The 22879-nt window shown below is 48.8% G+C and overlaps 1 protein-coding gene across 1 annotated transcript; it reads right to left on the bottom strand.

The window, feature by feature from the left end:
• Window positions 1-904: 904 nt before the first annotated feature.
• LOC140906301 (lymphocyte antigen 6E-like) lies at window positions 905-17652 on the bottom strand. The gene is made up of 3 exons (XM_073329966.1): window positions 17399-17652; window positions 4546-4665; window positions 905-1777 (listed from the first exon to the last, which is right to left on the bottom strand). The coding sequence occupies exons 1-3, from the start codon at window positions 17448-17450 to the stop codon at window positions 1572-1574; spliced, it is 378 nt and encodes a 125-aa protein (XP_073186067.1). The 5' UTR covers window positions 17451-17652; the 3' UTR covers window positions 905-1571.
• Window positions 17653-22879: the final 5227 nt, after the last annotated feature.

The raw sequence follows: 22879 nt of genomic DNA, 5'->3' as shown, positions 1-22879 counted from the left end.
TCCGAAAGGGCTTTTAGGAAGTGAAATGATACAAGTGTTAGGTGAGAAAAGCTAAACAGGAGGCAGTTATGCCAACCGAACCAAAGTCAGGCTTAGAGAGGCTGCTGGGAAAGTCTCTGAAAGTAGAATGAAGGAACGTTTGTTTAAGTTACAGAGAGTGAGAAAAAAGGGGAGGCCTGCATTCCTGCATTTTTGGACCAGATGTGCTGGGAACAGTCCTTGAGATACAGAGGCGGTTGTTTTCCACTCCCTGCTCTTGTGTTATGTCTGTTTTAACTCCTCGTCTCCTGGTTGACACCCATACCGATAAGAAAGTTAGTGAAGCACTACAATTTGCTAAAAGTTATCTACAATAAGGGGAGGTAGATGTGCATGCATATAGAGAAAGAGGATTTTAACTAATATGGGGGGGCTGCTTTATGAATAAATCTGACGCGACGCGACTGTCTATAAAAACCTATGAGTTTTACTTAGAAGCTGGCTGGTTCTCTTTGGAGATGGGCTGCTCTCTATTGTTGTGTGCACTCTTCAATAAAGAGCTTTGTGTTCGGACCATGCTGGTGTTGCCTGTTTCTCTCTGGTCAGACAACGAACCGCGCCGTCTGGGGTTCGAATCCTCGACACAAGGCAGCATCTGGTCTGGGGGACAAGTTACAGCTACCACAGCTGGGAAGAACAAGTGTTCGTTCATCTGGGCCCATACTGAAGGGGGGATGGGAGCAGACAGGGGAGGTAAAGGTCTGTGTTAGGATGAAAAGTGTCAAGAGAGAGGGCGCTGATGAGAACCATAGAGCCGCTGTCCCAGGGAGCAGTTGTGCTGCACCCATGAGTGGATCTTTCGGCTAAGGGCACCTCACACACCCCATTTTTCCAGCAAGCAAACAGACACACAATACATCTGGGCTCAGGCAAGAACGGGAACGTGTTTATTCAGGTGTGATGCTCACAGTGCGAGCACTGCATTCATTTTACATAAGAAAAGTCATCCAAGGAGCAGAATAAAGAAAACAATGTAAAAAACCAGAATCCAATCATGCCTTCCCGGCACTCAGTCTGGCGCTGATCCCTCGCGTGACGTGGATGGGAAATGTCCCTGCAGTAGCAAGAGGCAGGGGTCTTTAAGTATTCCGCTTTGGAGGTGGTTTGGGCTAAACATTTCCTGGTGAGCCCTGACCTTTTTTTAAATCAGCTCCATCAACTGGGACTACGGGTATAAAAGCAGAAACCCTGCCAACATTATCCACCATTTCCTGATGGGTCAGGAGAGCAAGCGGACATCTCCCCAGTGAGGCAGCACTGTTCATTTGAGCTTCCCAGGCCTCCTGTGCCCAAAAACATGGGAGCAGCCATCCAGATCTGCTGAGACGCACAGAGGGGCACCCAGTGACAGCAGCAGGATTTCCTTGTGAACGGCAAGAGGGCAGGTATTGTCTAATGGGATCTGAGAGAGAGTTTGGAAGAAAGGGCACCATTGGTAACCCCAGTATAGCTTTGCACAGAGGTGGTTTGGTGTCTCGTTGGAGAAGCCTGAGCAGGTTCTTCAGGGCATCAAGTTCTTTTTCCTAACCCGATCACAGTCCGGCCCTGATATAGACGAAGCTGGCCAAGATCACCATGGCCAGCACCGAGTAGCTGACTTTCACGCTGCTGGCCCCGCTGATGTTGCACAAGAATGAACTGCAGCAGGAAACAGAGGCAGCTAGTATCCCTATGTTTATCCCACCGCTGGGGCAAATTGAAGCACACCCCTTGGAGATGCTCTGACTGGAATATCCACCTGAACCGGAAAAAGAAACAAGAGAAAGAGACTCAAGATTAAAATGTTTCCCAGAGTTCGGACAGGAGCTCCTTAGCTCTGCAAAGGAGATAATTGTACCGATGTAGCTAATCAATCCTGAGATGAGGAGGCCATTTCTCAGCAGTTAATGGCCTCACAGCCTTATCTCTGCCAGTGAATGCCCTGCCTTTAGAGGTCACTAGTGCTATTATATACCATGAAAGCAGCACTAGTCTCTTCCTAGCAGTTACAGACCTGTACGTAACAATCTGGGAACATCCCCTTCAGATTCCTGGCCAGGAGGAGGGAACACCCAAAGAAACCTGAGAATCCATTCCAGATTGTCACACTCTGCCCACTGCATGCTGGGACAGGGCTTTGGGAGTTCAGTGGGGGCTGTGGGAATGCAGCACAGAGGTGACTGAGTCCTGTCTCCTGCTCTTGAGTGTCAAAGCTTTAAAGAGCTGGTAGTAGTTGTTACCCGAAATTGGGCCAGCTAGTCAGCTTAGGGAGGACTAATGACCCTCTAGAGTTTGGCAGAAAGCAGCATGTTTGTTATATTGATAGCTAAGCTCAAAAGAAGGGGCGGGCGGGAGGGGTGTCACACTCACACTCGCATACTCACGCTCCCAGGACAGGCACAGCAGTGGAGATGTCTTGATTCTTCAAGGTAAGTGTATGAAGGTCAGTCTTCCCGAGGCACGATGGAATGCAATGCGGCGACCCACTGGCCAGGCGGTCCGGGCGAAGGGCCTTCTCGGGAGGTACAGGCTGGTGAGTGCATTCCTGTGCACATGGCCTCTTCCACTTTTAAGGACCTGCTCCTCATGGCCTGCGACTAGAGAGGACTTGGCCGCATCTGGTTGCTCACACTCCACCTCAGACAGTGTCCAAGCAGGGTCCATGCATTGGGTGTGTGATCGCTGCCTAATTAGAGTCCCAGACACCTTGTCTACCTGGGAACTCTTCTGATCTTCCAGCTGTTCAACCAGCCCATTCATCCCACAAGCATTCCGGGAGGGAGGGGGAGGGAGAAAGCCACTTCACAGTAATTCAAAGAGGGAGAGGAGACAAAAGGGGGAAGGGGGGGGGGGAAGCGTAACAGACCTTTTGAGCATAGAGGTTATACAGAGCCTAGTAACACAGAGCACACAGATCACTGCTGTTCCTACAACAGTAGCTAGGTCACAGCAGAGCTCATTAAGCAGCAGACACCAATATACCCAAAAAGGCTTCAACCTGGCCTCCTTTTGTCCATGCACAACCAGCCAGGCACTGGGATTGGAGCGTGCAAATTCTCTCACTTGCACATGCCAATAGCGGAAACTTGCACCAGCACGTGAGATGTTTGGTGCTTAAACCATCGCATGGCTTCCCCGGGCGTGGAAGGAGGCCAGACTGGGAAAGCAAGGCCCATAATGTCAGTTATGCAGGGCAGTTACAGCGGCCTGCCATCCAGCTGCTCTTGTTGTGATGTCTATGTTGTAACACGCGATAGGCCATATGGGCCCAGTATAAATGCTGTGTGTTTGACATGAGGGCATGAGTTGAGTGCTGGCAGCTGAAGCAAGGAGTCACGGTTATGAGCGGTCAAGAATTGTCTGCGCAAAAACAACTTATGTCCGTGGGGAATAGAAAGAATTAGCAGGAAGGGAATAACACCAGCTCTGCAGTTATGCAAGAATTGGGGGAAATGGAACGTCTTGGATTATGGCGGCCTGCCCACGCCTTGTGATCGGACTGAATTTCGACTGGCCGTCGGGATGTCCTTCGGATCTTCTGATTCTGGTGTAGCATGAAAGGAGTGTGAATGTGGAGCGAGTGGGGTTTATACTGTAATCAATACAAATATTTAGAGTATTATATACCAACACTGTGTCCGGTATCTGCCTGCTCCCCCATCCTGTAGGGAGGCCTCTACCAGAGCCTAACATTCTCATCCCCGGGCGAGTTCCCTGCACAACTCAATAGCCTGCCACTACTTTTGTTAACTGAACCACATGCAAGTAGTATCAGTGAGCCTCCCCAGGAACTGGCTACTCACAGTCCGCTCAAAATGCAGAGGTTGGAAATGACATTTACACTTGTGTATAATTGTCACTGGGTGCAATCGGGCGCAGGAGGGGCACAGCTGGGAGACGTCCTTTCCCCTGCGGTCCAGGGACAAAGGCAGCCATCTTTTCCCCCCAACAAACCGGAGGGAAAGGGGGGTGGGCTCGATGCCACAAGAATGCAGCAGAGCAGAGGAGGCTGCTTCCCTGAGAACCACTGCTGAGAAGCAGAGGATCCACTGAGCTCTTTCTAACTGCTCCCTCGCACCGTTCAAGGCTGGCAGCCACTCAGGCAGGCAGCCTCCTTCCCTTTGACACCCATGGCAGCCCCTGCAGGGCCGCTGAGGAGCAGGTGGGAACTCAGTCCCAGCCCTCACCCACCTCAGCAGTAGCAGAACCCACTGCTGGGGAGCATCTGCAGGACTGGGCTATAAAGAGCCTCATTTCAGGACTTCAGCCAAGGCTGGAGGAGTAGATATGGAGTCCCCCCCATTGGCGTACAGGAAGCCTGACATTGCCTGCGCTGCCCTCCTCTGAGTCACTCCCTCGGCTGCGCCTACCATTCGGTTTCAAGGAGTGATTCCTCAGTTCCACATCAGCAATGTCCCATCCTTCCAGCAGAAGGAGGAAAGAAAACTTACTGATCTGGAATGGGAGCAGCACGTCATCTGGGAAAACACTATGGAAAGACAATAGACAGAGCATGCCCAAGCTTACCAATTCCTGCACCAAGATACGTGGTTACACAGTAGTTTGCATCACTGGGACATATAGCTGGTGCCAGACAAGCCCAGTTGGAGGACTTTTCCTTACAGGTGAAGCACACCAGCGAGTGAGCTGCAAAAGGAAAACACAGCCCATGTTAGAGGCATGCAGGAATATGTTATTGGTTCCTGGTCTACAGTCCCCATCCCTGTCACCTGCTGCTAATGAGCATCAAAATAGATCATATCCTGATGTTCTCAGCCACTATTTCAGGCCGAACTCTCATTGAACCCCGCGATAGTTTTTCCTGTGCATCGATTACGGATTCAGGATTAGACCCACACGCGGGGGGCGGGAATTTTCAAAGGCAGAAATGACAGCTGGGCACCCAACTGCTATTTATGCCTCTGAAAAGTTCCCCCAACGCCCTCCGTGACACCCATTTGTAAATACTTTCTCAGCACGTTCTTTTCCAAAGCCAGAATGTTACAGACAGGAGCATAAGGAAAAACCAGCATGGACTTCTCAAGAACAAATCATGCCAAACCCACCTAATTTCCTTCTTTGACAAGGTTACCAGCCGAGTGAATAAGGGGGAAGCAGTAGGCATGATATATCCTGATTTTGACCCAGTCCTATATGACATTCTCATAAGCAAAGCAGAGAAAGGTGTTCTAAATTAAATTCCTATAAGGCAGGTGCACAACTGATTGAAAGACTGTTATCAATGGTTCCGTGTCAAACTGGGAAGGCGAATCCTGTAGGGTCCCGCAGTGGCCAGTACTGAGGATGCTTATTACATTTGCAGATGACGCCAAGCTGGGAGGGGTTGCAAGCACTTTCGAGAGCAGAATTAGAATTCAAAACGACCTTGACAAATTCGAGAATTGGTCTGAAATCCACAAAGTGAAATTCAAGGAAGTTAAGTGCGACGTACTACAGTTTGGAAGGAAAAATCAAATGCACAGCTACACAATGGGGAACAACTGGCTAGGTGGAAGCACTTCTGAAAAGGAGCTGGGGGTGTGATACAGTTCCAAAAAAGGCTGATATCATTGTGGGGTGGATTAGCAGGAGTGTTCTCTATAAGACAGAGGAGGTAACTGTCCTGTTGTATATGGCACTGGTGAAGCCTCCGATGCTGTACTGTGTTCAATTCTGGGCACCAAGCGATGTGGACAAATCAGAGAAAGTCCAGAGGAGAGCATCAAAAATGATAAAAGGTTTAGAAAACTTGAACATTTTACAAACTTTTTTTGTAAACTTTTTAGGGCATGGCTATACTGGAAACTTCAAGGCCTTGTCGTGGGAGCGCTCCCACGGCACCGCTTTGAAACGCGAGTGTGGTCGGTGCGAGCACTGGGAGAGAGCTCTCCCAGCGCTCCTAGTACTCCACCTCCACGAGGGGATTAGCTCCCTGCCCTCGGAGCCTGTTTACACTAGCGCTTTAAAATGCTCTGACTTGCTGCGCTCAGGGGGGTGATTTTTCACACCCCTGAGCCAGCAAGTTAGAGCACTGTAAAATGTAAGTGTAGCCAAGCCCTTATGAACTTTTTTGTAAACTTTTTAGAAAACCTGAACTTTTTACAAACTTTTACAAAACTGGGCATGTTTAGGCTTGAAAAAAGAAGACTGTGGGGGGAGTGATCAGAGTCTTCAAACATGTTAAGATCTGCTATAAAGAGGACAGTGATCAATTGTTCGCCATATCCGCTGACAGTAGGACAGGAAGTAGTGGGTTTAATCTGCAGTAAGGGAGATTTAGGTGACATAGTAGAGGCTAATATGCATGGGGGAAACAACTCCTTCCTGGCTAGAGACTATATTTCATAAGGACTAATTTCCAAAGAGACAGATACCAATGGATGGTGGGCAGCAATCGAAATATGACCTCACACTGGCTCTGACAAATGAAGTGTGAATGACATGATGTGTTATTTATTGATGGGTATCACATGGAAGACCAGAGAATTCATTCTGACTTGCCGAACGAGCTTGGTTATTATTACAATGCCAGAAGCATGCTAGGTGCTTTATAGAAACAAACAGAGAAGCACAGTGCATTTCCTAAAGAGTTAATAGAGCAAATTGGACAGGAAGTGCTGTGTGAGGGTGACAAATAAGGAGGGGATGGGTTAAGGAAGAACAAGATCTGAAGCATTAAGTTCATCCCAGGGCTTGATTTTGCCACTTTGATGTAACAATCCCTCCACCTCCATGGGTCACCAGCAGAGCTTGAACCCAGGCCTTTCAGCAGCACAACACAGACCTTGACCACTGGCAGGGAACTGATAACTCCAACTAGAAGCAGTAGTGGGCTGTTATCCTCTGCGGCCCAGACACTAGAAGAGGATGCAACGCGCATTTTACAAGCAGGTGCTCCGCCTACACTGGGGAGTGCCTTACTCACATGACTCCAGTGGGGCCAGGTGGGGAGTAAAGTGCTCTTTACAACTGCTCATCGTTTTTTAAAGTTGACAGGTAGCTGAGCAAAGGTGGGGAGCAGAGAACCTCTTCTCCAGCTCTCCCAGCACACCCACCTAGCAGTGGGCAGGGCACACTCCGATCTTGGTTTTGGCTACAACACCCACGGACACCCCACAGTTCCAGTGAGAGCGGTGTTAGGATATAATGACAGGTTTCAGAGTAGCAGCCGTGTTAGTCTGTATTCGCAAAAAGAACAGGAGGACTTGTGGCACCTTAGAGACTAACCCATTTATTTGAGCATGAGCTTTCGTGAGCTACAGCTCGCTTCATCGGATGTTGATCAGGTGGTTCCGCAGTTTCTGTGAGAGCGTGTGGCACGAGCTGTCAGCATAGTCTGTGTGGTGTGTAGATTGTAACATGATTCTTTCCTTTTTAAGAAAAGGAGGACTTGTCGCACCTTAGAGACTAACCAATTTTGAGAATACAGACTAACATGGCTGCTTCTCTGAAAGCAGTCATTATGCAAGGCACTGCATTTAGCCGTATGGAGTGGAAATCAACTTCATGAAAAAACTCGCACAGATGCAGACAGACATCATCTTCCTTTCCAAATGCAAGCAGACGGACATCGTGCCAAACGGACTGAAGGTAAAAAATCCATTACAATCTACACACCACACAGACTATGCTGACAGCTTGTGCCACACGCTCTCACAGAAACTGCGGAACCACCTGATCAACATCCGATGAAGCGAGCTGTAGCTCACGAAAGCTCATGCTCAAATAAATGGGTTAGTCTCTAAGGTGCCCCAAGTCCTCCTTTTCTTGTTAGGATACAGATATTCAGGCCTGTCTGTAAAGGCCCATACTCTTAAGAATTTAAGTGTATTCTTATCACTTAGCTAGTTATAGAGGTATAAAAGAGAGAATCAAAATCACTGTCTGCCAGTGTAAGGGCCTTCTCTTACTGTGACAGTCTGAGGCCCTGTTCTCAGGCTAAGGCCTTTGGCTAAGCAGCAGAGGCAGCCATAAGCTGGGAAGTGACCGGTCACCTCCTCACATTCCAACCTAGTCACATTGAAAGAAGGTGCTCTTGGGCTGTTAGAAATACAATCCTGTCCTGATAATGCCGATCGCCACCAGAGAAAGGGAAGAGCCTAGAGGATGTTTAGCTTGATAGTTTTCTGTTCTGTAAGAACTCACTTATCAATAGATATAGCTGGGAAACCCTTATGTCTTCATAGGTGTAGCGGTGATATCCTCACTTCTGTATTGTTTTGTCATTATAGTTCCCACTTTGCTATTGTTTGTCTGAATAATCTCTGTCTGGTTCTGTGATTGTTTCTGTCTGCTGTTGTCAAGGTTCCTTCCCCACTCTGAACTCTAGGGTACAGATGTAGGGACCTGCATGAAAACCTCCTAAGCTTACTTTTACCAGCTTAGGTTAAAACTTCTCCAAGGTACAAATTAATTTTACCCTTTGCTCTTGGATTTCCACTGCCACCACCAAACATTACCTGGGTCTACTAGGAAACATAGTTTGGACACGTCTTTCCCCCCAAAATCCTCCCAACCCTTGCACCCCACTTCCTGGGGAAGGTTTGGTAAAAATCCTCACCAATTTGCATAGGTGACCACAGACCCAAACCCTTGGATCTTAGGACAATGAAAAAGCATTCAGTTTTCTTACAAGAAGACTTTTAATGGAAGTAAAGGAATCACCTCTGTAAAATCAGGATGGTAAATACCTTACAGGGTAATTAAATTCAAAACATAGAGAATCCCTCTAGGCAAAACCTTAAGTTACAAAAAAGACACACAGACAGGGATAGTCATTCTATTCAGCACAGTTCTTTTCTCAGCCATTTAAAGAAATCTTAATCTAACACATACCTAGCTAGATTACTTACTAAAAGTTCTAAGACTCCATTCCTGTTCTGTCCCTGGCAAAAGCAGCATCCAGACAGACACAGACCCTTTGTTTCTCTCCCTCCTCCCAGCTTTTGAAAGTATCTTGTCTCCTCATTGGTCATTTTGGTCAGGTGCCAGTGAGGTTACTTTTAGCTTCTTAACCCTTTACAGGTGAGAGGATTTTTCCTCTGGCCAGGAGGGATTTTAAAGGGGTTTACCCTTCCCTTTATATTTATGACAGCTGTATAATTAATTTTGCTGGGTGTAAACCAATTAAGGTGGTGGGATATAATTGGTTACATAATCATGTTACAATATGTTAGGATTGGTTAGTTAAATTTCAGTAAAATGATTGGTTAAGGTATAGCTAAGCAGAACTCAAGTTTTACTATACAGTTTGCAGTCAATCAGGAAGTAAGGGGGGAATGGGAACAGGGAATGGGGGTGGGGAAATTGGAATCATGTTTTGCTAAGGGGGGGAATGGGAACAGGGACACAGGTAAGGCTCTGTGGTGTCAGAGCTGGGAAGGGGGACACTAAGGAAGGAAACTGGAATCATGCTTGCTGGAAGTTCACCCCAATAAACATTAAATTGTTTGCACCTTTGGACTTCGGGTATTGTTGCTCTCTGTTCATGCGAGAAGGACCAGGGAAGTGAGTGGGTGAAGGAATAAGCCCCCTAACAAGCGGGGGCATGATTAGGCCACAAGCCCTCCAGCATACATGCCATAGGTGATGAACACTGGGCTCTTCCCCACCAGTCACCTTGATCTAGCCCAGTGGTTCCCAAACTTTAACAACCTGTTAACCTCTTTCATGAAAATGTTAAGTCTCACGAACCCCCTCCTAAAAATGAATATTTCCAGGGATTTTCTCTTTTACCTGAGTATAAATTATAAAAGCAGTGATCTTGGAAATATAAAATTTGTTTTTATGACATGCTTATTACATACTATTTATTAATTATTTATCATTACAGTATTTTTATTACATTATGAAAACAGCCTCCAATATCTCACTTTCGTAACTTGTATCACTTTGAATAAGCCTGTTATAAGACAAGGCTCCTACGTTTCATCAAGGAGTATCAGATGTGAAACAGCATGAAGGTATTTAAGAAGCCAACTCAAAGAATTCCTCCTACACAAGCATTCAGGTCTTGAGCACTCCGGGCAAACAACGCACGTTACAACAAAGCTTAAACTTGTTCTTCATAATAATTTTAAAAACAAAACTAGCTGCCTATTTAATTTTAAAAACAGCAAAAAATATCCACCTCCCTTTCCATTTCTTATAAGGAGTCTTGAAGTTTAAATCTCACGCATGACAGATATATTTGCTTTGATCTGCTTAGCTCTTGGAAGTCCAGGGGCTCCAGGCTACTGGCCCCGTGCTGCTCGGGGTTCCTAGGGACAGCTCTGTCCACCATGAGGGAATTTTTTTCCCAAGAACCCCCTATAACATTTTGCGAACCCCAGTTTGGGAACCACTGATCTAGCCCTACCCCCAAGTGGCTCCAGGACCCTCCATGAAGCCAGCACCTTCTCTTCTGCTTCTTCTTCATTTGATGAAAAGACGGGCAATATTTTGAAATGCTCCTCAGTAAAGTGAGCGAAGGCAGAAGACCGGGGCTCTGATCAGCGGCTGAACACAGGTGCGGTGCTTTTTGACGGTTCCGTCATTTTTTTAATACAGACATTGGGATTATTGGCTTATTGGCCCAGCTGCACTTGAATGGCTACGTGCACTTCGGGGGTCACTGTTTATTATTACTGAGCACCCAGACTGTAAGATCTTTGTGCTGTGTTTATACAGCACCTAGCGTAATGTAGTCCTGGTTCATGACTAGGGCTCCTAGGAGTCCAGGATCGAAGCAGAAAAAAACAACAGATGCTTTATCAAGAGACACTAATTGAACTACATGAGTGGGAGGTCTGGAGAATGCAGCTAGAACAAGCCGAGACCGGTTTTCAAACAGCTCCATCCCCATCACTTCATAGCAAGAATATGTAGTTACACGCATGGCATCATCAGCTCAAAACATCACTGCCTGATCCTGAAGGGAGGGGCTGTTTTCCTAGCAAGTCTGCAGAACAGTTTAAACTGCAGCTACCTGGCAGGATTACAGAGCCACAGGTCGGATTCAAATCCCATGGAAGCCAGAGGAAAGCCTCCCATTGACACAGCCTCAGATGGCACGGTCCTCCGAGGAGCCCATGAATCAGTGAATTAATTTGATGGTTCAATTCTGAGTCAGTACAAATGGCATCACAGAGATTCCACACTGATTGTCCCTCGGTGACTCTTGGCTACACTTGCAGATGTAGAGCGCTTTGGGTTAAACCAGCCTTCGTACAGCGCAGTAGGGAAAGCGCTGCAGTCTGTCCACACTGACAGCAGAAAGCGTACTGGTGTGGCCACATTTGCAGCACTTGCAGCTGCATTGGGAGCAGTTCATTATGGGCAGCTATCCCAGCGTTCAAGGGGCTGCAACCTGCTTTTCAAATGGGGAGGGGAGGGCGGGGGGTGTTGTGTGTATGTGGGGGGAGAGAGAGTGGGTTGTTGGGATGCTGAGTGTGTCAGCTTGCTGTCTTGTAAGTACAGACCCCCCTCACTCCCCAATCCAAGGCTTCTCATGCCTGACTAATCTAATTGCCTTCTATTAGACGAGATAACTGGTTCTGTGGATGAAGGGAAAGCAGTGGACGTGTTGTTCCTTGACTTTAGCAAAGCTTTTGACACTGTCTCCCACAGTATTCTTGCCAGCAAGTTAAAGAAGTATGGGCTGGATGAATGGACTATAAGGTGGATAGAAAGCTGGCTAGATTGTCGGGCTCAACGGGTAGTGATCAATGGCTCCATGTCTAGTTGGCAGCCGGTATGAAGTGGAGTGCCCCAAGGGTCAGTCCTGGGGCCGGTTTTGTTCAATATCTTCATAAATGATCTGGAGGATGGTGTGGATTGCACCCTCAGCAAATTTGTAGATGACACTACACTGGGAGGAGAGGTAGATACGCTGGAGGGTAGGGATAGGATACAGAAGGACCTAGACAAATTGGAGGATTGGGCCAAAAGAAATCTGATGAGGTTCAACAAGGACAAGTGCAGAGTCCTGCACTTAGGATGGAAGAATCCCATGCACCGCTACAGACTAGGGACCGAATGGCTAGGCAGCAGTTCTACAGAAAAGGACCTAGGGGTTACAGTGGACGGGAAGCTGGATATGAGTCAACAGTGTGCCCTTGTTGCCAAGAAGGCCAATGGCATTTTGGGATGTATAAGTAGGGGCATTGCCAGCAGATCGAGGGACGTGATCATTCCCCTCTATTCGACATTGGTGAGGCCTCATCTGGAGTACTGTGTCCAGTTTTGGGCCCCACACTACAAGAAGGATGTGGAAAAATTGGAAAGAGTCCAGCAGAGGGCAACAAAAATGATTAGGGGACTGGAACACATGACTTATGAGGAGAGGCTGAGGGAACTCGGGATGTTTAGTCTTCAGAAGAGAAGAATGAGGGGGGATTTGATAGCTGCTTTCAACTACCTGAAGGGGGGTTCCAAAGAGGATGGCTCTAGACTGTTCTCAATGGTAGCAGATGACAGAGCAAGGAGTAATGGTCTCAAGTTACAGTGGGGGAGGTTTAGGTTGGATATTAGGAGAAACTTTTTCACTAGGAGGGTGGTTAAACACTGGAATGCGTTACCTAGGGAGGTGGTGGAATCTCCTTCCTTAGAAGTTTTTAAGGTCAGGCTTGAGAAAGCCCTGGCTGGGATGATTTGGTTGGGGATTGGTCCTGCTTTGAGCCGGGGGTTGGACTAGATGACCTCCTGAGGTCCCTTCCAACCCTGATATTCTATGATTCTATGATTCTTCTCCTGTAATACCTACAATAAAAAATGTCTGTACTAGATTCCCAGATTTATAAGATCATTGTGAACATCTAGGCTGACCTCTTATAAAACACAGGCCAGAGAACTGCCCCCAGAATAATTCCTAGAGCATAGGTTTTAGAAAAACACCCAATTTTGATTTAAAATTTGCCAGTGATGGACAATCCATCATGACCCTTGGTAAATTGTTCCAATGGTGAATGACCCTCACTGTTACAAATTTATGCCTTATTTCCAGTCTGAATGTGTCCAGCTTCAACTTCCAGACATTGGATATTGTTATCACTTTCTCTGCTAGATTGAAGAGCCCATTATTAAGTATTTGTTCTCTGTGTAGGCACTTCCAGACTGTGATCAAATCACCCCTTAACCTTCTCTTTGTTACGCTAAATAGATTGAGCTCCTTGAGTCTACAGCTATAAGGCAGGTTTTCTAACACTAAACATTTTCGTGGCTCTTCTCTGAACCCTTTCCAATTTACCAACATCCTTCTTGACTTGTCGATCTTCAGAACTGGACACAGAATTCCAGCAGCGGTCACACCAGTGGCAAATATAGAGGTAAAATAACCTCTGTACTCCTACTCAAAATTCCTGTTATACATCCAAGAATCACATTAGCCCTTTTGGCCACAGGGTCACACTGGCAGCTCATGTTCAGCAGATTATCCACCATGGCTCCACAAAGCTTTTTCAGAGTCACTGCTTTCCAGGGAGAGTCCCCCCTCCTGTAAATACGGCCGACATTCTTTGTCCCTAGATGTATACCTTTACATTTAGCCATATTAAAATGCAGATTGTTTGCTTGCGCCCAGCTTACCAAGCAATCCAGATTGCTCTCGATCAGTGACCTGAGCTCTTCATTATTTACCACTCCCCTAGTTTTTCTGTCACCTGTAAATTTATCAGTGATGACGTTGTTTTCTTCCAGATCACTGATAAAAATGTTAAATAGCGTAGCGCCAAGAACTGATCCCTGCAGGACCCCACTGGAGACACACCCACTCATTGACAATTCCCCATTGACAATTACATTGCGACACCTATCAGCGAGCCAGCTTTTAGGCCAGGTCTACACTACCACTTACGTCGGCAAAATTTACGCGGCTCACGGGGTTGAACCCACCCACCACCACCCCCCCACACACACCCGGAGAGACATCAGTTACACCGACCTATCTGCTAGTGTGGACACTGCTATGTCGCTCACCCACCAACACAGCTACAACCACTCACTGGGGGTGGTTTAATTCTGTCAGCGGGAGAGCTCTGTCCGGTCGGCACACAGCAGCCACACGAGAGATCGTACCGAGGCACAGCTGCATCGGTACAGCCATGCCACTGTAAGCGCGCCAGGGTAGACGTGGCCGTAGTCAGTGTGTGCCACGCTAATGTTCTGTCAGTCTAGTTTTTTCATCAAAATCTCACACGGCACCAAGTCAAATGCCAGTACGAGTAAGTACATTACAGAGAAAAAACAGAAACAACGGGCTCCTGAAAAATGTCTAATAATAGAAAACGTAATGAAGAGGGAGGAATTATTTAAGGAGGCTGAGACTGAAACTACAGAAAAAAGAACCTAAGCAATGCAAGCGCAAAAACCAATTGCCACCAATCAGATGATGGAACAATTTGCCAGGGGAAGAAGCTTTTGGTGCTCAGCTACTAGAGATGCTGACGAACTCATGAGATACAACACAACCCTCAGGAAATGCCTTAGATAAGACCTGTGCAATCTGACCTTGCAAAGAGCAGAGCTCGGCCAAGGCTTTCAAGCCCCGACCCAAAGCCCAGTGCAGTCAGTGGAAAGGCTCCCGCTGACATCACTGGGCTTTGGGTCAGGCCGTTACTGCCCACGCCAGCTCTGTCTGTGTTCTCCAGGCAACCACTGCTCTCCTTCAACAGCCCAGTACTTGGCATTTAAACACCATGTGATGTCTTCAAGGCAGGTTAGTGCGTAGCCGGCTAAAGCAAAGGGAGTTCCTTGGGAGAGGCTCCTTGCATGGCAAAAGGAATATTCCTGTTGCTGAAGGACAGGGGTGGGCAAACTTTTTGGCCTGAGGACCACAACGGGGTTTCCAAACAGTATGGAGGGATGGGTAGGGAAGGTTGTGCCTCCCCAAACAGCCTGGCCCCCGCCCCCTATCCGCCCCCTTCCACTTCCCACCCCCTGACTGCCCCGCTCAGAATCCCCGACCCATCCAACCCCCCCCACTCCCTGTCCCCTGACAGGCCCCCTGGGACTTCCACGCCTATCCAATCCCCCCTGTTCCCCATCCCCTGACACTCCCCCAGAACCTCCACCCCATCCAACCTCCCCCACTTCCCCTGTCCCCCTAACCGCCCTCTGGAACCCCATCCCCTATCGAATCCCCCCTGCTTCCTGTCCCCTCACTGCCCCAACACCTATCCACATCCCCACTCCCTGACAGTCCCCCGGGATTCCTACACCTATCCAATCGCCCCTGTTCCCTCTCCCCGACTGCCCCTCCCGCCAGGACCTCTGCCCCATCCAACCTCTGCGCCGCCTTACCATGCTGCTCAGAGCAGAAGGAGCTCGCAGCCCCGCCACCCGGCTGGAGCCAGCCACTCCGCCCGTGCTGTCCGGCAGGCCAGCGTGCGGGCGGCATGGCACGCTGAGGCTGCTGGGGAGGGGAGAAAGCAGGGGAGGGGAGGGGGGATAGCCTCCCTGGCCGGGAGCTCAGGGGCCGGGCAGGACGGTCCCGAGGGCCACATCAGTTTGCCCACCTCTGCGGTAGGGGCAAAGCTACTTGCAATAACCCCATTTGCTTGGCAAAGGGTGTCTGCTGTCCAGGCACGGGGACCAGCAGATTTCTCTCACGCTCTGGGCTTAATTAGACCACATAGAGACTGGGACTGGGAAAATAACACACTCTCTGGGTCCACTTGGTTGAAATCACGATGTGTTTAGACACTCCGGTGTGGGATCCGGAGTGAGTATCTAGAGGGGGCAGCTAAGATCATCTTAAGAGCAGTGAGAAATCAACTTGTTGTTTCTCACTGTGGACCCCATGGAATTGGAAGTGTTCTTGATTTCTGAGCCAGGAACCCAGGTGGCTGGAGCTGGTCAGTTCCCTTGGGCTCAGGCTGTAGTTTATCCTGGCACCCGGTGCAGGTCTTGGGGTGACTTATTTATGTACATTAATGTGAGTAAACAGTAAGAGAGGGGGATAATACATTTGTATAGACAATCAAAAGACAACAACATCTGGGAGCATATAAATGGGGAAATCTTCAAACAAGTGAACATGCGTTGGTTAATAACCGACCCTGTTCTTCCTAGCTTTAGTGGCAAATAAATAAATAAATAAAAGCCTGTTCCACAAACACCTTTTACCCCTGGAGGTCTCCCAACCAAGTATCAAACCGCCCCAGACCTCCTTATTTTTAAAACCAGATGAGCTCAGGAAGAGTTGGAGGAGTAAAATGATCCTGCATTAAGAATCAACCAGTGGCTCCTCCAACCGGAGCCTGCTGCTGTGACCCCCCTCCCATATTACGGGATTCCACCACAGCAGGGGTGGGCAAACCGCAGCCGCAGGCCAGGTCGGGGTTGCGCAACTGTATGGAGGGCCGGGTAGGGAAGGCTGTGCCTCCCCAAACAGCCTGGCCCCTGCCCCTTATCCACCCCCTCCCACCTCGCGCCCCGCTCAGAATCCCCGACCCATCCAACTGCCCCCTGCTCCCTGTCCCCTGACCGGCCCTTGGGTCCCCCTGCCCCTTATTCAACACCCTCCCCCGCTCTCCACCCCCTTACCATGCCGGAGCCAGCGCCATGCTGCCCGACAGGAGCGGTGGTCCTGACTGCTGCCCGCGCTGCGGCATGCCTGCGAGGGAGGAGGGACAGCGGGGGAAGGGCCAGGGGTAGTCTCCCTGGCCGAGAGCTCAAAGGCTGGATAGGACGGTCCCGCGGGCCGTAGTTTGCCCACCTCTGCACTACAGCATTGTAAGAACGCAGGGCCTGAGTCTGATCTCACTTGTGGCGATGTTCCATTCCTCCAAATTAATTGAATTCAGTGCAGTTACTCCTGATTTACTCCACTGTATCTGGGATCATAATCAGACCCTGATGTTTTTAGCTGATTACAGTAGAAGAACTTGCAAAAATTATGGTTGCAAGAAAGCAATGCTGAGAAGCACTGATCGCCCTGAGTAAAAGAGCCTAGCTCAGAGGATAACAGTATAAAAGATTTCTTTAAGAGATGACGAGATAGGTCTCTAGGGGTAGTCAGCCCCCGCTCATCCCCCTCTAGGCCTCTCAAGACATGCTGCTGTTGGAACAAGCACAAATCCAGATCCACAGAACCGTGCTCTCTCTTGCATCCAGAGCACTGCATCCCCCTAAGCACCATGAAACTGAGATAATTTGCTATGCCTGCACTGAGCTATTTTTATTACATCCACACAAGCTAGTGCTCAAAAGACAGCCAACGCACCACCGTTGCTTCGCAGGACCAAGCGGCTGGATGCAAAGGGGGGTTTGCAGAAGTGCCAGCTCCCACTTAAAGGTAGAATCTTTGCCCACAATGCTGCAAAAATCCCCCTCTGCCCCTGCCATTTCTAGCCGCTTCCCTGGCTCTTTGTCTGGCACAGAGGGATCATGAGCAGCATCTCACCTTGCTCCACACACAGAACCGCCACCAGCAGGGAGAGAAGAAAAGCCTTCATCTTCGGCCTACCGTCACAGCGTGGGCAGAAGGGAAGCTGCTTCTTGGGGGGCTGGTTATAAAGGAGGATCTTGGTGTTTTCCTGTGAAGGCAGTGCATGGAAAGACTGCGAGTTAGCGGGGAGGAGACAGGAGATTGATGGCTGGGTGTGGGATGTGCAGGGAGTTTGCTCACGTGGGTTTGTATCAAGAGAAGCCACAGGAAACAAGGCTCAAAGTCTTAACAGAATGCAGTTCTCCAGGAAATGTAATTGTGTTTGGTTTTGTTTCCCTGCTGCAGTCTGGAGGGAGGAGGAAATGCAGGAGGACTAAAGCATTACTGTGCCAAAAGCTTTTGCACAAGTTGATGGTTAATACACTGCATAAACCAGACACCAGCGATGGAAAATCCCTACTCTATTGTCTAATCCGGTGATTCTTAACCTTTTCCATATCGGGTTCCAACAGCAAAAAGGGTGGGGAGCCTGCTTCCTGCCTTCCAGGTGCGGAGAGACGGACGGGGGTCACCAGTGCAGCTGGCCAGAACAGAGGAGCTCCCTGCTCTTAAAAAGTTCCAGTTGGTAGTAAATCTTTCTGTCCCAAATCCGGATGAAAAGTTAAAAGCTCAAGGGGGTGCAGAGGGAGGGGACTGAAAAGTCTAAGTGTTTCAGACTTTTAAAAATGGTTTTTAAAAAGCAAAACACGTTCCCAGAATGCCTGGCTAGCTCGCTCTTCAGCACCCTGATCTCCCAGAACCCTAGGGCACCTGCCACCCAGCCTGGCAGGGTGCTGTGCTGAACTGGTTTCTTGATGCCTCCAGCTGCCCGACTCCCCATCGGCCCAGCTGGCTGTGCAGCCCAAGGCACCAAAGAGTGAGGCAGCCCCGCAGAGCGGGAGGCAGGCAGCACTGGGAATTGGGGAGCTCAAGGAGTGCGGCAGCCTGCCAGGCAGGCGGATGGGAAGACAGGCAGCAAGGAGTTGCAAGGAGCAGGGCAGGGGGAATTGTTGGGCAGACCAGGAAGCTGGCTGTCTGGGGAGTCAGCAGTGAGGAAACTCAGGCAGCATGGCAGTCCCCAGGCAGCACCTGGGGAGCCAGCGAGCATGGAGCTCCCGGGAGTGGGGCAGCCCACCAGGTAGGGAGTCAGGAGAACCACGGAGACAGCCAGCTGTCCAGTGGTAAGGGAGCCAGCTCCCTCAGGGACGGGGTAGCAGACAGCCTGGGGAGATGGCTGCCTGGGGATTTGGGAAACCCCAGTTCCAATACTTCAGTACAAGTGAGCTGCTGAGGAGCTGGGTGGTGAGCTGGCAGGAAGTCAGACCGGTTTCTCTCAGAAGTTTCGGCCAAATCAACACGTTCCCACAGAACATTCTGATATTGTCAAACCCCAGCCCGAGCGAGAACTCCTAATTTAAACCCATTTCCTTTCCAAGAGACTGCATCCTTCTCTTGGCTTTCTCCAGTCTGGTTTAAAATGCCCCAGAATGTGATTTAGTTGGGGTCCTGCTTTGAGCAGGGGGCTGGACCTGTGTTGAGTGGGGGGCTGGACTAGATGACCTCCTGAGGTCCCTTCTAACCCTGATATTCTATGATTCTAAGTTTCCACAGTTCTCTCATCATGTATTATTATTTAGTGCTGAATTCCCGGGGGCGGTGGGACTGGCCTCTGTATTTCTGTTGCCTGAGGCTTGTCCATTAAAATAGGTTCCTGTGACCTTTCCTTTATTTACTTTGCAAAGTCAAGCACGCGAAAGTTAGGTGTGATGAACCTGCTACGCCAGGGGACTACAACTCCCATCAGTCCCTTCCCCACAGCGCTCCCTGTCTCCAGGCCAGCTAGGAGGAAGGACCCTGAGCTGAAAATGATGGGGCTCTTTTGGGAGGCAGCAGTCGCATGGCTAACCAGGAGCTGCAGAGAAGCGGGATGCCAAGAACTGTCTGCAGACCTAGGTGTGGAACAGGCTGCGTGCTGGGCATTGCAGACGGGTGCTGGTCTGTGTGGGGCTTACGGGGGACCAGCAGCAGCTGGGCACGGAGCCAGTGCAGAGGGGCCCCAATGAGAGACACTAACGGAGCCTGGCCTGGAAACTTCAGAGCTCCTATTTGCTTGAATAGGGACTGGCCTGGAGAGGGCACCCCATGCACTCGGTCTGAAGAGACCTGACTTGAGTGGACTGTCCCAGGGACTCAAACAAGAGCTGCTCTTGCTCACTGGGAACTGTAACTGCACAAAGGGTATTTGCAACCTTCCCTTTCCTGCCAGGCCTAGTAAAATACCCTTTCCCGTAGCCATGCCTCAGAGCGGTTACCGGGACCCGCCAGGGCTGGCATCTACACTGCTTGCCTCCAAGTCGCAGCACACCTGGCATGCTACCGGCACCCCAGGGTTTTTCCCCACAGGACAAGTGCCTCATTCAGTGCATCCAGGGATGGTCACAAAGGGGGCAGAATTAAGTTGCTAGGGCAAGTAAAAACCTGCCTGGCATTTGCTAGTTTTCGAGTGCTTGACTTTGTAACTTTAATGTAGTTTCTTGGGTGAGCTATTTAAGATTTAAATTACGGTAGCACCAGGGACCCCGATCAGGGCACAGGGATGATGCTGGAGGAGGTACTAAGGGGGGCAAGGGCAGCCACAGCAAGAAAAGAGCCCTCGGGTAGGGTCTGCCTCATCCCACTTAATTGACTTGGGGTGGGGGGCAGCAGCATTGATTGCATTGGGGCCAGGGGAAGCATTAGTAGAATTTGGGGCAGATGAAGCGGGGATCACTCCTGCTTCTCTACACCTCCCTCCATCTGATACCCCTGGCAGGGACCCTCTCCCGAAATCCCCAAGCCCCTCAGCTAGGACCTTCCTTTTTTCTGTAACCAACTGACTCAGGGCCTGCAGCAGGGCCAGTCTCTGGGCAACTTAATGAGCACATGAGCTGGCCTGCAGTAGGCTGCCCGATTGGCTACCCCGCCCCACTGGTGGGAAGAGTCAGCAGACTGGCTATTAAGCCCAGCAGCTTCTCCTTCCTTCCTTGTCTCACTCCAAGTAACCGGTCTTTGACCCTTGGCTCCAACTTCTGGCTACTGACTCCTGCTTTCACCACTGGGCATGACTCCTGCTGATCTATTTGTTTGACAGGGTGAGTAAACATCCCTAACAATAGGCTTCATAGTCAATAATCATCCTAATCAATTACAGCACAACGTGCAACAAAAACCAGATGTCCCACAATTCGGCCGCTGGTCACAAGTGATGTTGGCTTGAGGTCACACATGGGCAGGCTTGGGGGTCGAGAGCTGTTCTCTCTGCCGGAGCTGCCAGCCACCGCTCAGCCAAGCCATTGCAAACTGGCTAGCGAATTGTAGGTGCTGTGGCAGCAATGGGCCTGGAAGGTGGAGAGGCTGCAGCCTTACAAATCAGTTCAGGGAAGAGTCTGCCATGCATAGGGACCTGTGACAAGAGAAGGGATTCTCACATGCTGCAGTTAATGCTCCAAACAACAAGACCACTATAAACATTTAAAACATACATGGAAAAGCCTCTTTTAATTCCTTGCCAGCATCTAGACCTTCATCACATTCTTTGCAATGTCTCTTATTTATCAGTGGCTTAAATCCAGCCATTTCAACTTTTGCTTTCTCAATATCTAATCCATGCAAATCAATCAAAGCACACAGTGATTTCAATTTCAAGACATCTGGAGAGCTGATGGAACAAGATTGCTGACAAGCTTTTGTAAAACTTGTAGTTCCTCTCAGAGAATCTCCTTTGCAATTCACCCCTGGTTTCATCAATCAGGTCATGATGAATCTGAGACCACTGATTGGTACCCGCATTCCAAAGTGTCATTGAGCAAGTGCTCCGTGACTATCAAACCTTGACATTTTGGGGGGCAGTATTTTGGCTATTTTGCTGGCACAAGCGAATGTTGATGCTTCATCACATGCGTCTTTCAAAACAGAGGGCTTGAATGAAATCTCTGAGGACAAAACCTTCAAATGTCTCTTTATTTTATTGAAGTTCTTCAAAGGTAACTAATCAGTTCAACTCCTTTCGTAAGAAGAAAAGGAGGACTTGTGGCACCTTAGAGACTAACCAATTTATTTGAGCATGAGCTTTCGTGAGCTACAGCTCACTTCACCGGATGCATACTGTGGAAAGTGTAGAAGATCTTATTATATACACACAAAGCATGAAAAAATACCTCCTGCCACCCCACTCTCCTGCTGGTAATAGCTTATCTAAAGTGATCACTCTCCTTACAATGTGTATGATAATCAAGGTGGACCATTTCCAACACAAATCCAGGTTTTCTCACCCCCCCACACACACAAACTCACTCTCCTGCTGGTAATAGCTTATCTAAAGTGATCACTCTCCTTACAATGTGTATGATAATCAAGGTGGGCCATTTCCAGCACAAATCCAGGGTTTAACAAGAACGTCTCACAGGGCGTAATAACATCAGCCACACTATCAGAGGCTCGTTCACCTGCACATCCACCAATGTGATGTATGCCATCATGTGCCAGCAATGCCCCTCTGCCATGTACATTGGTCAAACTGGAGTCTCTACGTAAGTCTCTACGTAAAAGAATAAATGGACACAAATCAGATGTCAAGAATTATAACATTCATAGACCAGTCGGAGAACACTTCAATCTCTCTGATCACGCGATTACAGACATGAAAGTCGCTATTTTACAACAAAAAAACTTCAAATCCAGACTCCTGCGAGAAACTGCTGAATTGGAATTCATTTGCAAATTGGATACAATTAACTTAGGCTTGAATAGAGACTGGGAGTGGCTTAGTCATTATGCAAGGTAGCCTATTTCCCCTTGTTTTTCCTACACCCCTCCGCCCAGACGTTCTTGTTAAACCCTGGATTTGTGCTGGAAATGGCCCACCTTGATTATCATACACATTGTAAGGAGAGTGGTCACTTTGGATAAGCTATTACCAGCAGGAGAGTGAGTTTGTGTGTGGGGAGGGGGGGGTGAGAAAACCTGGATTTGTGCTGGAAATGGCCCAACTTGATTATCATACATATTGTAAGGAGAGTGATCACTTTAGATAAGCTATTACCAGCAGGAGAGTGGGGTGGCAGGAGGTATTTTTTCATGCTTTGTGTGTATATAATAAGATCTTCTACACTTTCCACAGTATGCATCCGATGAAGTGAGCTGTAGCTCACGAAAGCTTATACTCAAATAAATTGGTTAGTCTCTAAGGTGCCACAAGTACTCCTTTTCTTTTTGCGAATACAGACTAACACGGCTGTTACTCTGAAACCTGTCCTTTAATAAGCTATGTTAGTTCCTTCGGAAGGTAACTGTTCATAGGAGCAAAAATTTTCAAAATCATTCTGTGGCAAGATCCCCCCGGGGTGCCACTTGGAACTGGGGTATTACTGAACCCCTGACCCACCAGCCTGGGCTCCCTCTCACCCTGTACTGCTGTGA

The sequence above is a fragment of the Lepidochelys kempii genome, chromosome 2 (assembly GCF_965140265.1).
Source record: "Lepidochelys kempii isolate rLepKem1 chromosome 2, rLepKem1.hap2, whole genome shotgun sequence".
NCBI classification, from domain to species: Eukaryota; Metazoa; Chordata; order Testudines; family Cheloniidae; genus Lepidochelys; species Lepidochelys kempii.
Note: the sequence above shows the minus strand (reverse complement) of the source record. Positions and strands in the feature narration are given on the sequence as shown.